Source organism: Taudactylus pleione, unplaced genomic scaffold (assembly GCF_031769625.1).
Source record: "Taudactylus pleione unplaced genomic scaffold, aTauple2 ptg000317l, whole genome shotgun sequence".
Taxonomy (NCBI): Eukaryota; Metazoa; Chordata; class Amphibia; order Anura; family Myobatrachidae; genus Taudactylus; species Taudactylus pleione.
In genome coordinates this window covers 928,816-944,578 of record NW_028284718.1, presented here as the reverse complement: position 1 = coordinate 944,578, position 15,763 = coordinate 928,816, and the positions used below count along the sequence as shown (strand labels likewise).

Genomic DNA, 15,763 nt, shown 5'->3' with positions numbered 1-15,763 from the left:
CCTACCAAACCGTCCCACATTCCACCACCTGATGGACCTTTCCAGGTGATACAAATTGATTTCATCCAATTACCACCCTGCAGGAATCTTAAGTATGTATTAGTGTGCACTGACATATTTTCTAATTGGGCTGAGGCCTACCCAGCGGCCACTAATACTGCTGCATTTACTGCCAAGAAAATGTTTCAGGAATTTGTATGCAGGTACGGTATCCCTAAAATCATCGAGAATGACAGGGGTACTCATTTCACAGGTGATGTTTTTCAAAATATGTGTAAGCTGATCGGTATTAATAGCCGACTTCATACCCCCTACCGACCGCAAGCCAGTGCCAAGGTAGAGAGGATGAACGGGACTATTAAAAATAGGTTAAGTAAAATCATGGCAGAGACTGGACTAGAGTGATCAGAAGCGTTACCTTTGGTCCTACATAGCATAAGGACCACTCCTAGATCCCCTCTAAATCTGTCCCCATTTGAAATACTGTTCGGTAGACAACCTCATTTGATTCTAAGTCCTCAGGAAGACTTGAAGGGTAACAACGAGGTAACTGTAAAGTATCTTATATCAATGAGTAAGCAGTTAAAGCAACAGCAGCAGAAACTGAAATTAACTGTCATGATGTTGAACCAGGAGAATATGTTATGATCAGAAATTTTTTGCGTTCAGGTTGTTTGATTGATCGGTCCGTACCAGGTCCGTACCAGGTGCTGCTGACAAGTACTACATCTTTGAAGGTGGCTGAGAGAGATACCTGGGTCCATTCCACTCACTGCAAAAAGGTCAATCAACCGGTGGAGAAACAAGTCGGAGACAAGGCTGATAGCGTGGACCTGTCGCTCGTGAGCTTGTTCCGGGAGGATTGAAAAGGTCGTAGTGAGATACCTGAACTAAGAGAAATTTGCAGGTCTTGTTGTGACAATGGACGGGCCTGCTGTGTTCATTTTCATATTCTCTTTTAGAGTGTTCACCATCCTGGTCGGTTCGGGAATATCCAGTTTCTGTGATGGGAGACCGATTGAGGAAATGGGAGCTGATGGCAGTGCTGATGGAATGGAGTCAGGAGGAGTGCAATGCCAATCAGGGGAATGTCTGACCAATCTTAGTACTGTTATTGTTAAGAGAGCTGTCATTCCGGATATTCGGGGACGGTGTGGAGGTTTATCGTCTGAAGATTCCTGTATTTGTGAGCTTTGTGGGTCCCTAGTTGATGAGAACTGTATCCAACGGTGCCAACCTAAATATAACCCATACTGGGGTGGGTATCCTTTAGAGGATTATCATAGCATGGTAGGCAAAGTATTAAATCAAACTGATTGCTGGGTGTGCTCACATGTGCCACAGGGGCAGCATAACGTAGGGTTGGTGCCATTTCCGCTGAATAATTTTAGAATTACAAAAAGGGAAAACATTGGTTGGAATATTCCTCTCATCCAAACCACCTCATTTCAAACTCTATCAATTCCAAGTAGATATATCACTTTTGTGTTTAAACATAACCAACCCCAATAAACGCGGGAGTTGGGAAGTGACGGGGAATAATCAGACGATGACCTTCTCACAAAGAGCTGATAATGAATCCATAAACCATGATGTTACGCTCAATTAAATCTGGTGGGAAACATTTTAGGTATCGGTATACATTGAGTTCCACCAAAGAAATTATTGGTAAGGTGCCAGATGGTTATTGTGCTAAAATAATACAGCCAGAGACTTGCATGAACCAGATGGAAAACCCAGAAATAGGATTGTCTGCAAGAGAAATGTGCTTAATGATAATGATGCATACCATCCCTTATGTTCTCCCTGATAATGTATATTTTATATGTGGAAGAAAAGCGTATAAGTGGCTCTCCCCGAGTTCCGAAGGTTTGTGTTACCTGGGAAGAGTAGTCCCAGAAGTTATGACCCTCACACATGTTGAAATGCTTGGTATACATAAGAATACACCATCACCATATCTTCACACACAATATGAACACAGAGGCAAAAGAAATATGATACCTGGTGACGTGCATAAAGCCACTCAGTTAATTAGTGAGACAACTGGCTTTCAAGTTTTAGTCGCACTGGATCCCACCAGGATTGCTCGGGGTACATTAAATTTTAGGTATATTCAGGAACTTGCTAAATTGATAGATAATATCACCAAGATGTACGATGACACATTCAGGTATACAGGGAGAGAATTGCAAGCATACAAGAAAGAACTGGTGCAACACAGGCTAGTGTTGAATTATTTAACTGCTGTTACTGGAGGGTATTGCGTAATGTTAGCCACCCAATTTGGAGTAAAATGTTGCACCTATGTCACCAATGATACCAGCGACCCCAAGGAGGTGATAGACCGGAAGATGGATGAAATTCTGCAGCTAAAATGGGAGTTTCGTAAGAACCATAACGCTTCAGTGGCTGAAGTAGGGGAAAAGATAGAAGGATGGGTTTCATGGCTGAACCCAGTGAAATGGTTCTCAGGTCTAGGGGAATGGGTTCAGGAAGTGATCGCCAGCATAGGCAAATTCTTGATCCTTATACTAATTGTCATCATAATAATTGGCATATGCGTCCGGTGTGTTCCTATTGTGTTGAAGTGTGGAAAATGTAAAAATAGAGTAAAATGCAAGAACAAAACAATGATGGTGGTCAGTAATGACAATATGAATACCAAGGTAAATATAGAACGGCATTACAACCCTGAACTAGGAAATACCATCATTTAATGTATTATATTTAGACGTGCATAGAATGTATTATTGAAATGTTATTTTTAAAACACTTCAGATAATGTAAAGTTTCAATTCCCCTTCAAGACTGCTTTTATAAGACTGGTGCATTCTCACACCTTTCACATGATCTTCCAAGATCCATGGTGTGTGTATAATAGTAGTTTTATGTCCCCACCCAGAGACACATTATTGATGGATTAAGAACCACCTTGTGCCATCCCATAATAGCACTAAATAGTATATAGATGTAAGCCTAAATTGTATTCTAAAATCAGATTGTGATTGCCTGTTGTTCGCTATCAAAGGGTGGACTGTCGAAGCTGGATTATTGGCTGAGACAAGATCAGTTTAAAATTGAATCATAGCGACGCCATCTTGCGACTGGCCGCAAGACGCCATCTTGGAAATGAGATCGCAAGACGCCATTTTGCGAATGGACTCTGAAGTGCCATTTTAGATAAATCCACATTTAAGTACATATGGCGATATTACTATTAGCACCATGCGATTGCATCTTTCATCATTCCTCATATACACATTAATACACACAATTGTGCTGTTAACTAGTCGCATATTAGCGAATGCATAAGATTAGCTTTATGCGCACGCATCTGCTCCAAGTTAACTAGCGTTGTTATATCAAACCCAGCAAACTCACACATTACATATCCACATACAAGGTTCCATAAGCTTTAAGGTATAAGATTTAAGTTTGTTCACTTAGTATAAATGCTGTGAAATAAAGATTATTTGGTAACTAAGGTTTTATACATGCTAAGTAAGCCATGTTTGGTTTTGTACTGATGCGTACTCTTTCCACAGTATTCCGGTATCGTCGGTGTGGAGATCGCATCATGCATTCTCAACTTATGGACCGAAGAGACTTCAAGCAACAAAATGTATATAATATGAACAACTGTTAGGATGTTGCATGAGGCGGGAATCCAGAGACCCCCAGTTGTTAGAGGCTGGGTTGGGTCTATTTGAATCAGCCTGTTAAATGCTCTGTAACAGATGCATCCCCCTTTGGGGACCAATGGCATCAGCAACAAACTTCTCTATTGTGTTGTCTATTTCTGGGGGGTATAAATATGTGTGCTCCAACACTGGGTCTTGGTCTTCGTGCTGAATGCTGACTGACGAGGGGTTTCTTGCTGATACCTAACATCTGGTCCGGAAGCGCTGCGTATGTATACTGTACTTGGGTCTGTATAATTCCTTTGCGCCTAATTGTGTCTGGATCAATAGCGTGTAACTGACTGTACTTTTACTTGAATAATACTTGTGCTTTGGAACCACAGATTCCAGGTCTGAAGTCTTTATTTACTGTATGACTGCGTACGCAAATTAGCGTCATCCTTAGAAGGTATAGCAAGGATATTAGAAGGTATAGGCAGGATATTAGAAGGTATAGGAAGGAGTGTATAGAGGTTCTAAGGCAGTATCGTTATGGGTCTCGTGCATGCGCACGACAGAGCCGGCTCCGTCGTGCGCATGCGCACTGGCCCACCATCGACCCGGTTGCAAGCGTTCGGCGCTTGCGACCGGGTCTGAATCAGGCCCTGAGTTCCAAGACATATTTATATCTTATACACTGAGCAATTTAATATAAAAGAAATTTCACACCTAAACTATTGCTGTGGACAATTCTCCTTTTCTTGTGTGCACGGCTCATGTAAAGTGAGTAACGAAGGAGGTTGTTCATTGGACAAGGTCCTGGTCATACAGGGTACTATTAATCCACACTTAAGGTGTTTCCGCAAAGTTACATTTATATACAATAAAGCCAAAGCTGAAGATTATCTTGTATTGTAGAAACAGAGATAAGCAACATTGCGATGACATTTCAAACTAATCGAGTTTCATGTGCAATACTACTCTGATATAATCATTGAGTAAAGGTGCATACACACGTAACGATTTTGTAACCAACGATTATCTATCAGATTATCTGTCAGATTTTCCCTTGAAAAGTGAACGATTTTTTGAAGTGTAATGAACGATTTTTACAATGATGAACGAAAAATGTTCCTTCCCTTAATGAAAATCATTATGTTGGTCAGTCTGAAATTAACTACAAACGGGAGCGCGCTTGAACAATTTTCGTTCATTGTTATAACTCAGGAATTGAACGATTGTTTGAACGATTGAACGATAACGATGTCGTTATAGTTAAATCGTTCAAAAAATCGTTACGTGTCTACGGACCTTTATACTTTTCTTTCCCCCTTTCGGCACTATATTTATATCTTTGTATCTCATTGAATAAAAAGAGCTGGGACATCAGCCATTCATTTTGCCTTGTGGTTGAAGTTGTACAAGGAACACTTAAGACAAGTGCTTTTTTTCTGTGATAAAAGTGACAGTACTATGGTAAAAAGGTAGCGCTACTCACCTAGGGGTCTGTTCATCATCACTTCATTTCTACAAATGCAGGTGAAAATGCACAAAGTTTTTGGGCTATTCATCAAAAAGTTATTGCAGGACATATCACAGATATCTCCTGCTTACCTTTCTCTCATAGAATGGCCCGATGTCCCCATACACTAGTATGGGGACAGAATTCATCAAGCTCCGAAAATAAAATATTTTCGGAGCTTGACTGCGGGAGCATTCGCCATCTTCAGATAGCGTTTGCTCATGGAGCACACCCCACTCGTTATGGGAAGGAGTCCCAGGTTGCGAAGAGGGATCCTTTTGGATCCTTCCGCCCCTGTCTGACTCCTTCCACCAGATGCCGGGCCTTTGTGCGCCTGCAGGACCTTTAGGTCACTGATACGCTCTAGTTACACTGCTCCGAAAGATGAATGATGAATTGTTCCAGCACTCACATCGAGTAGGAATGTTAATTATCGGGGTCCATTCAGCCCTGTTAATTAACATAATGAATAGAGCCCCTAAACTGCTAAAGGTCTTGGTCTGGTTAGTGTCTGCCTTGTCTATTAAGACTGGTGATACAAATTCCAGGCTGGAATGTTATAATATACCGAATGACAGAAGAACTTGTGGTTTCTAGGGAAAAAATAAGGGGTCGGTACTCAGTACTGTTGAGTACTGTACCATCGCACAGAAAAAGCACCGCCCAGGGCCCAATTCCATGAGGAAAATGCGGATTACGGTTAATATTTTCTGGAACAGTTTTTATCTCAAATGGAAATGATGCATAAAGTCTTACAATTTCTTTCTAAATTAATCATTTCAAATATCAAGAATGTGTCAATAATCACACTAATGTACATCCTATACATGTTTTTTAGTTTATTGCCTCACATAAGTGGTATGAAAAAACATTATAACTGAAATGATTCAAGCTATAAGGAAATGAAAGATACCAAAGTATGCTGCATTATTGAATGCTCAGCCCACTTTGGCGGGACTTTGTGAAACAGCCATTAGTATTTTACTTTGGCTGTGGTTTATAAGTGGCAAGTATTTGATACCCCATCCCTCCCTTCCTCTACTGAATTTTGCTAAAGTGTTCGTGGGCCACATCTGCCAAACCAGGAGCTCAAACCTACCTATTGTTCTCCAGCTGTCAGGACATGCCATGGATAACATAAAGGCAGGGAGGAGGTGTATGTTTATGCAGTCCAGTGAAAGCAGGAGTTGCAGAGGGCATTTGTCCAGAAGTAATGACAGTCACAGGAGGGGAGGTGGCAGAAAGGGAGGTGGGTGAGTAAGTAGGTGAGGTCAGGTGGTGGGTGAGGAGGCATACTAGTAGATGGAAGAGGACTAGAGGTGGGCGAGGACTAGAGGCAGGTGAGGAGGCAAGTGGGTATACAGGAGTGGACTGGAGGTAAGTGAGGCAGGCAGGCAGGAGATGACTGGAGTCAGTGAGGAGGTGTGCGGGCAGGCAGGAGAGGATTTAATGGGGGCATGGCAGGAGAGAACTGGAGGCTGGCAACTGGGCGGGGAGTTGAGCTTGTGAATGTAAAGTGATAAAAAAAAGTAACTGAGTGTTAATAATAATTATTATTGTAATTATAATAAACCGTTGGTAGCCCTACATCCCTCTTACTTTCCATCCCTCTCATCCCTCTTTTCTGTCTTTCTCTCATCCCCTCTGTTGTCTCCTTTTACTTAGGGTGTCAGAGCTGCAGGGACCTCCCTTGCAGCTCACCGCCGCTCAATTCCACCAGTAAGCTAACGCCGGTGATATATCTCTCTCCCACCATCCCGCTCACGGCCACAAGCACCCCCCTCTCCCACTCGTGGCTGCATCCTCCCCCACTCAAAACACTGAACAGAGGTCCAGCCTGTGGGAGGGCCCATGGACATGTCTACCTGCCCACCAGCACTGTCCGCCTCTGCTGTCAGGATCCAGGGCGGCCACCTAGGTGTGGCACTGTGCAGGAGCAGAGGAGGAGATCAGGGAGCCCTGGCTGCCAGAACAAAGCAGAAAGAAGTGCACCTGGAGCCAGGGGCAGATTGGGGACTAAAAGTGGCCCTGGAAAAATTTCTACAAGTGGCCTCAAGTGGGCGGCACCAAATCAAGTGTAGGCAGAACTAAAACCAAAGCAGGAGGGATTACTACATCACTAGGCCTGGAATCACATGATAGGCAAGGCTAAAGCAACAAGTAATGCAAGCCGGAGTTACACCAATAAAACGGTCCTGTGATAATCCTAGGTATCAGCATAAGTAGGACATTTCTTGTGATATTCCTGGGTCAGTGTCAGTAGAACATGTCCTCTGACAGTTCTGGGTCAATGTCAGTAGGACTGACTGAGTGTCAGTCTAGGTCTATGTCCCTGGCCCTTGATGTGAAAGCTGTATAAGGGAGGTCCAGTGATACACTTGTACTGAGAGAAGCTATAGAAAGTCCCCCATGTCACACAATACCCAACCTTACTGCACCCGCATATCACACAATACCCACCCTTACTGCACCCCCATATCACACAATACCCACCCTTACTGCACCCACATATCACACAATACCCAGCCTTACTGCACCCCATGTCACACAATACCCACCCTTACTGCACCCCCATATCACAATACCCACCCTTACTGCACCCACATATCACACAATACCCAGCCTTACTGCACCCCATGTCACACAATACCCAGCCTTACTGCACCCCATGTCACACAATACCCACCCTTACTGCACCCCCATATCACAATACCCACCCTTAATGCACCGACATATCACACAATACCCACCCTTACTGCACCCCCATATTACACAATACCCAGCCTTGCTGCACCCCATGTCACACAATACCCACCCTTACTGCACCACCATATCACACAATACCCAGCCTTGCTGCACCCCATGTCACACAATATCCACCCTTACTGCACCCCCATATCACAATACCCACCCTTACTGCACACACATATCACACAATACCCACCCTTACTGCACCCACATATCACACAATACCCACCCTTACTGCACCCCCACGTCACCCCACACCAAGCCATCTTGTACCCCAACATCACTGGCATTCCATGTCAACCTACGGTCGCTGACTTTGTGCTTGCTACTGTACTGATAAGTCTGCAGCAGCATGCGTGCTATGTCTCAGTGTAGCCGCCCCCGTCTCCTACAGTGATCCATCTCTGCCCAGCAATGAACTGCTGCAGACTGTCACTGTCTGCACTGTGAAGTGTTGAGTGCTCACCTCCACAGCAGCTATAGGCAGGCTCCATCCATCGTAGTTCCGTGCCTTCAGTTCACAGCTCGTAGAAGTAAGATGTCTCCTGCGGGACGCTCTCCTTGCCATGACAGGTGCTGGCTGGCTGGCTGTCATGCAAGTGTGACACTACTAGGGGCGGGGCTACTGCAACGTATAATTTTAAAAAAAGGCCCCTGGCCACCTGCGGTCCCACAGACGCATCGGCCCACCAGGAATCTTCCCAAGTTCCTAAATCCGCCCCTGCCTGGAGCCAGCACCCAGGAGTCTGTATTTGGCTAAACAACTGCCGGAGTTGGACTCCAGCCGCAGCCAGAGCCCTCTAATCTGTCCGGCTCCCGGAGCTCGCGCTCCACCGGAACCGCCCTCCCTACACCCGTGCCATGTATTGAGCAGCCGTGACGGTATACTTTGGGTACATATTTGAAGACCTAAGTGGGGTGAATATATTGTGGGCGATGGAGGAGGTGCCCCTTCAGTGCTGGCGGCAGGCGCCTTCATTGTCTCCCATAGTTCTGACCCTGGTTCAGATGTACCCAATCAAAATCAGACAGACCTAGCCATTGTGCAACACAACACAAATCAATGTTGGTCAGTCAGACTGAAAGATATCAAACTGACTGACAATATTTTAGTATATGTGGCAAGTGTTACATTGGAGCCTGCAAATATACACATATATAAAGTAAAAAAAGGAAATGAAAATCAATGCCCACCAGAAATGTGTTGATATCAGAATAGCGATTTAACCAGATGTTAATCTTAGTGATGAATTGAAAAAATTGCGGACAGAACAATCAACGCTTCTTGAAGCAGTTATACGTCTTCCACTGAAGTGGATTGGAGGGCAAGAATGACTTGTGGCTTCCTTGACCCTAGATAACCCCCTCCTTTCATCATATATCATAGGTTACTTGCAACGTATGCATCTGCACAGCCTACTCAGACAGGGGATATGTGATTAGATGTCGAAGTATTGATTAACCTGTAATTTGTGTTGTCACAATGGCGTTATGAGATAATAACATGGGGGACACATTTTTTATTCTAAAAAAAATGTAGATTATAAATGCTATCACAGCTTTAACTCCTCTAAACCTCTTTTACCACAGGTTTGACATGTGCTCACAGTATGGCATTGTGTATCAGTCACATGCCTGGGCTCATTCTGCAGGGAGGGATCTCACTCTTGCATTGCACACACATTTCTTTGTATCAGTTTACAGCTCAGACAAACAAAATCTGACCCATGGCATGTAAACATTATCCATGTAATTCCATGAAATGCATGATATGGGGCAAATCTGAGAAATAATATTGCACACCGCACCTATAACCACTCACAAAGACTGTAGCAACCAATCAGACACTTGCTTTCATTAGTCTAACTTGCCATAGATTGATTATAGATTATGGGTTGCTATTAGTTGCTGTACTGTGCATTTTAACACCTATGTTAGTAAATAACCCACATTATATCCTGACTTTCATACTGGCCAACATAAAATATATTTATAATTGTGAACACATTATGTCCTGCTTGAAATTAGTCTAAAATGTCCCTTACTAATGCTCAGTGACGATGGTTGTTTGCAATATATAAAGTGTATATTTTTGAGAGATGATAGATTCGGTTTTTCAACAAATTAGCGCAAATTCGGATATATCTTACTGGCTATCCAAAACACGTGATAGCCGGATAGCCAATCAAATTCGGTTTTCAGATCTAAACTTAACCGAGCCACAACTGATCCGCTCACCTTTAATATTTTTTAACAATTGTCTAACATGAAGGCCAAGCCTGTGAGACATCAACGTCTACACAATAGAGACTCAGCGCCATGTTCCAACAACTCCGTTACAGAGACTTTCTGTTCTCGACAGGGGAACGCTCTCTGTATAGATGACATATGTTCACCCTACAGCTGATACAATTCCACAGCCCATAGCCATTATGTAGCAATGACAGCGTGAGGCATTGCATACTGTGTACTCCGTTATACAGAGACCTTTAAATTGCATTTCCTCCTCTTTGAACAAAGCACGGCGCCTTCATTTTGCAATATTGTTTTCTCATATAAATGTGATACCTACAGTGAAACAACCATTTCTGTTCACAATACATTACTACACAAATTATCTGCTGGCTATCAGCACTTCAGCTTACACATAGGCATCACTTGTAATTACTAATTAAAATTTGCACTGGTTTTCCTATAATTAGTGGCAGAGTTTAGTCGGTAGGGTTGTAATGATACAAGACCTGGACCCCTGAGGGCACTAAAATTCCCAATGGCTATTTATCCTATATACCAAGCCAATAACACATAACCAATTCTGTTGCTCAGTTTCTGGTGCTAAATAAATAATAAGTTTATGTTAATGCTGATTAAGGTCTATATACTGTATGTTTCTTACATCATACAACCTGATATAAGCCTTTACTTTACAGGTCTCATTCTGATACATATAAATTGTTAATTATTGATGTTTCCTTCAGGCATACTCCTGATTTTACTGACTCTCTTCCCTAGAAGTTCACTCTGTTAAACTTTTTCCACGAAGACTATAAAATAATCACACCACTGGTAATATTAACAAAAACGTTATGTAACCGACACGATAATGTGTATGAAAGAATTGTATCCCTAAATTAATTAGGAAATTGATTAATGTTTAGATTTAAAAAAAAAACATCTGTACAGTTGTTGATTAGATTGGGGGTTTGAAAAAACATACAAATAGTATTAAATAATGTTTGCACACTTTAACATATACTTAAATTGGCAAAATGTAAATTTAAGAAATAATTTTCCTGGTTAATGGTTTATACCCTTTACTAACTATTTTGCAAGATTGTACTACATATGTTGATGCTGCTTTCAGCTGAAGACAATTATATTTTATGTTATCCAGCATTCTGTGCATCAATCATAGATTTTGTTAAGAGGCTCTTTATGAAAAACAGCAATATTTAGAGCACAGACGGTGTAATGGTTAGCATTACAGCCTCACAGCACTGAGGTCATGGGTTCAATTCCCACCACAGCCCTACCTGTGCGGAGTTTGTATATTCTCCCTGTGCTTGCGTGGGTTTACTCCGGGTACTCCAGTTTCCTCCCACACTCCAAAAATATATTGGTAGGTTAATTGGCTCCGAAACACAAATTAGCCCTAGTGTGTATGTGTGTGTGCAGGTGATAGGGAATATAGATTGTAAGCTCCACTGGGGCAGGGACTGATGTGAATGGCCAAATATTCTCTGTAAAGTGCTGTGGAATTTGTGCGCGCTATATAAATAACTGGTAATATTAATATATATATATATTAAGAGCTGCAATCAATATATATATATATATATATATATATATATTAAGAGCTGCAATCAAGAAAGAAGAGTCATTATGCGTTGCTACCAGTGAATGTGCACTTTGTTTTATATATTAAATGCAATGTATGCACCATTTAACACTTCCCATAATTCCATGCATCGTGGAAGTATAATAAGACCACGTTATTGTATACCTTTCAATACACCTGTGAAACAATGGTCTACTCAGGTTTATGTAACTTACTTTGCAATTGCAATAACCTAGACTGTAGAAGATGGTGTTATCCTATATTAACCTATGGGCTACTACTGGAGAGGGATTCTTAAGATCCCTTCCCATCGGGCCCCCACTGACAGCTGCACATGCGCAGTACAAGCTCCGACACTGATCCCAGAAGCAGAGTGATAGTGTAAGGCCTCTTCAAATGTGTTAGTGAGCAGTGATACTAGTGTTTAACATCCCTGGTAGAGTATCTTGGCCACTGTTAATTACCAGGCCACTGTTAATTACCAGGCCACTGTTAATTACCAGAACCATATTATATATTCATGGCACATAGGAAATTAGCTCAGCTATATGGTATATGCTTTCATTTGTTATTAAATGTATGCTTGGAAGAGATGAAGCATCAGTATACATCTGCATGGTTGTAAAGCGCAACAGAATATGCTGTGCTATATAAGAATCAGTCACTAATAATAATAATAATAATAAATGTGATCTAATAACCACAGCTATTTTTATCACAGATCTCTGTACCATTTATTGATAAATATGAGTACTTACTTTTATGTTGGATAGCGTGCATTTAAAAAAAAAACCTAAAAGCCCTGTGCAGGCAGACATTCATTGTAAGAAATGATTGTGCATGTGCTTAGATGTTGGTAGTTCAAACAAAAAAGTAAGAAAAAAGACAGATAGTCGTACATACAAACTTACATCAAATTATCTTTGCATTCAGTACAATATAATGGAGCATGGGAATACTCATTAAGTACGTAGTACAATATATGCTGCAGCAAAGCTTTGAGGTGTCTTGATAAACGCATTGCTAATGTTCTGGCAAAGATGCTTTTAATCAGCATTAATTTTCATCACTAGTGAGTACAAATGGAACAGAATTCTCATAACTATAATATATGAAGAAGAAATTGCCACTGTACCCAGACTACAAAAAATAACATTTACCAACAAAGCACTTTTGACTCCTCTAGTAATAAGGGTCAATATATCACTGGGAGCATTGCTAGAATAAAGCAATATAATATGTAATACAATTACATTGGAATGATGGGGTATTCTTGTTGTGTGCTCATTTATTTCAAAGGCCAAAGTTTGCCTCCAATGTTAATAGACACCCATTCCTCTGATTTGACTTGGTAGATTGTCACAATTACACCACTTTATTATCAATTACACCATCCAAGCCCTCATACTTCACCAATAAACTGATATCTTCTAACCTTTTGCTGACTGTACATATTATCTGTGATTATGTTTGGCTTAGAAACTGTAACTCGCCACTACAACTGCTTAATTATGTTATAAACCTTTTTGTCTCCTGGAAAGGGATCCAGACACTGATCTGATAACACTGCCACTACAATTGCCATTTTGGTATGATCCAACTTGGCTGGACCATAGCCACGATGTCAAGGCACACACACATTATCTACGAGAGAAGAGGAACATTTGAATGCAGTACGCAAAACTAGCAATGCCAGCTCCTTACCCCCATCTTCTTCATCGAATGAGTTCATACAGGGGAAGTAAATGGCCAGAGCCTCGAACGATGCAGACAGACTGAGTCGGCTCTGTGACCTCTCCATGAACATGCCGGGGGCGCTCCCCGGGTCTGAGACGGGTTTCGGGAGCTTGGACGCTCCATTCTTCACTCGGAGCACTGCACGAGGCGTCTTGGCTGCCTTTGTGGGTCCCTTGATATGGAGAAAAGATCACAGTGACCTCCTGCACCCCAACAAGTGCCCCTGAACACAGCAGTCCTATGGTCGCCCCTTGTGGTTGGTGCATTTACAGAATCAGTATGTCCAGCCTCTACGGGTATAGATATCCAGATCCTGGCCACCAGACGAGGCGCAAATAATCCCGTAATTCGGAGCTCTGTGCTGCGCCCCCCTCTCCGCTTTCTTTCTACTTGCTGAAGGGATAGCTGGCTGACTCTTCATTCACAGAGAGATGACAGGAGGGGGCTGAATGAAGTCATTATTAGGATGCGTCGTAGCCAATCAGGGCGGGCGGCGGATAGAGGAAGGCGTGGCTATACGCACAGCAGAGCTGAGGATGAGAGAAAGGGTCAGCAGCAGCAGCACACTCAATCAGAGCATCTTTGCACTTGGTGGCTCTAGGATGGAGATGTCTAGTCTTGGCTGCTATAAAAATAAATACAGGACCGTGTTTGTAACACATTTGTCTGCAGTTTTCCTAATGTGGATATTGGAAACATGAGTTATAGTTATTAATATGAGGTCTGATCGTGCTGTGTGGAGGCTGTCCGTCTAATTAACGTACACTTTAATTATTGTGAGGGGTTGATCTGATTTGGAGTATAACTGAGCTTTATTCTGATAGTACTGCCATTAATGGGCTCTTTTCTGCATCAGTGTTGATATTGTCCCGAATATTTTCGGACAACATTGACACAATGTTTTGTTTTCTCACTCTTTTTCACGATATTTAGCACAAAATCTCTCATTGACAGTGGTTGCATTAACCAGGGAGCAGATTAACATTGGGGTGGATGGAGCTACAGCTCCAGGCCTCCACATAAAATAGGCCCATCATCAGTATGATGATGACCAGCTGGTCACACCGTTTGCAATAAAAAAAAAAGTATTACATTTGTTTTTCTATTTTTTTTTACAAAATTATATTTTTTTTCTATTTTTATGTATTTGGTGAAACAGTGGGGTTGATAGTGTATGGGTGTACACAGGGGTGCAGAGAAGGGGGGGAGCAGGTACTAATACCCGGGCCCTTTTTCCTCTCAGCAGCGTGTGCTGGGCTGCAGTGGGAGATCATGGAGACCAGAGTCACTCCTAGCCAATTCGGTGCCTTAGGAAAATTTTTGCTGGTGCCTCCTAGTTGTGTGTGTGTGTGTGTGTGTGTATATATAACATATATATATATATATATATATACATTATATTATATACACACACACAGCCCCTCTCAGATTCAGACTCAGCAGCAGCACGGCCAGCACCCCTCTATGCCCAATGCCCAGAGGGTGCCAACCCCGCAATCCCTTTTCTCCTGTCTCCCAACCTGAGCTAGCTTACTTATCTAGAGGCTGGAGTGGGAGTTGCTGGGACAGTCTGTAGTCAGTGCCTGCTTGCTGCTTTCTTTCTTAATTCTGCTTTGCTGCAGATGCCTGGTGGCCCGATGGGCGCTTGGGGGCGGCGACTAATATGGAGGCAGAGCTGTGAATTGTTACTCATGGCTCTGCTCCGCAAAGGCCCATGGGAGGAGCGGTCGTGGCTGGGCATGTGAAGCATGCCCTCCCGCAGCCATATTCCTTGTCTCCTCCTGTAGCCAGAATGGGCTTCTGTGCAGAAGCTCATTCTGAGTCTCTGACCTGGCTGTCACCTGACAGGCTGTCTGACACTGTAATGCCCGATCGAAGCTGAGCTCCGATCGCAGTGGGGGTGGGGGAGCTGCACTGTGCAGAGCTGTGGAATGCCCCTAGGCATTCCAGTTGCCCTAGGCGTTTGCTTAGAATGCCTAGGGCCAGCTCTGATGGAGACTGCTGCAGCAGTTCCCTCCTCTGCCTGTGGGGGGGAACAACACTGACTGCACCCCCCCCCCCCCGGATTTCGTCGGGCTGGGGGGCTCACAGATCCCCATCCCCAGCACACAGCGCCACTTTGCAGTGCTGCAAATAGGGTTTTTCCTAAGAGGGCTTGGTCACACCTCCCGCAATTTGGCCACACCCCCAAATAGCAGTGGGGCTCTGGCTGACTCTACAGCCCTGGGTGTACATATGCACTTGGCTGTGGTCAAACCAATCCAGCACTGGTTACAGCTCCACCCCTTCTCAGTA

General features: G+C 43.0%; 1 protein-coding gene across 2 annotated transcripts in view; it reads right to left on the bottom strand.

Moving 5' to 3' along the window:
* The window catches only part of RIMS4 (regulating synaptic membrane exocytosis 4), a 221,755-nt gene extending 208,217 nt beyond the window's left edge, over positions 1-13,538 (bottom strand). Inside the window, exons 1-2 of one of the 2 annotated variants that reach the window (XM_088442776.1) lie at positions 13,436-13,532; positions 6,923-6,928 (exon numbers count right to left, since the gene is read on the bottom strand). In XM_088442776.1, the coding sequence (XP_088298902.1) occupies positions 6,923-6,928; positions 13,436-13,532 (103 nt within the window). Of the gene's footprint in view, positions 1-6,922; positions 6,929-13,435 lie in introns of both variants that reach the window. The other variant, XM_088442775.1, reaches the window with a different exon arrangement.
* Positions 13,539-15,763: the final 2,225 nt, after the last annotated feature.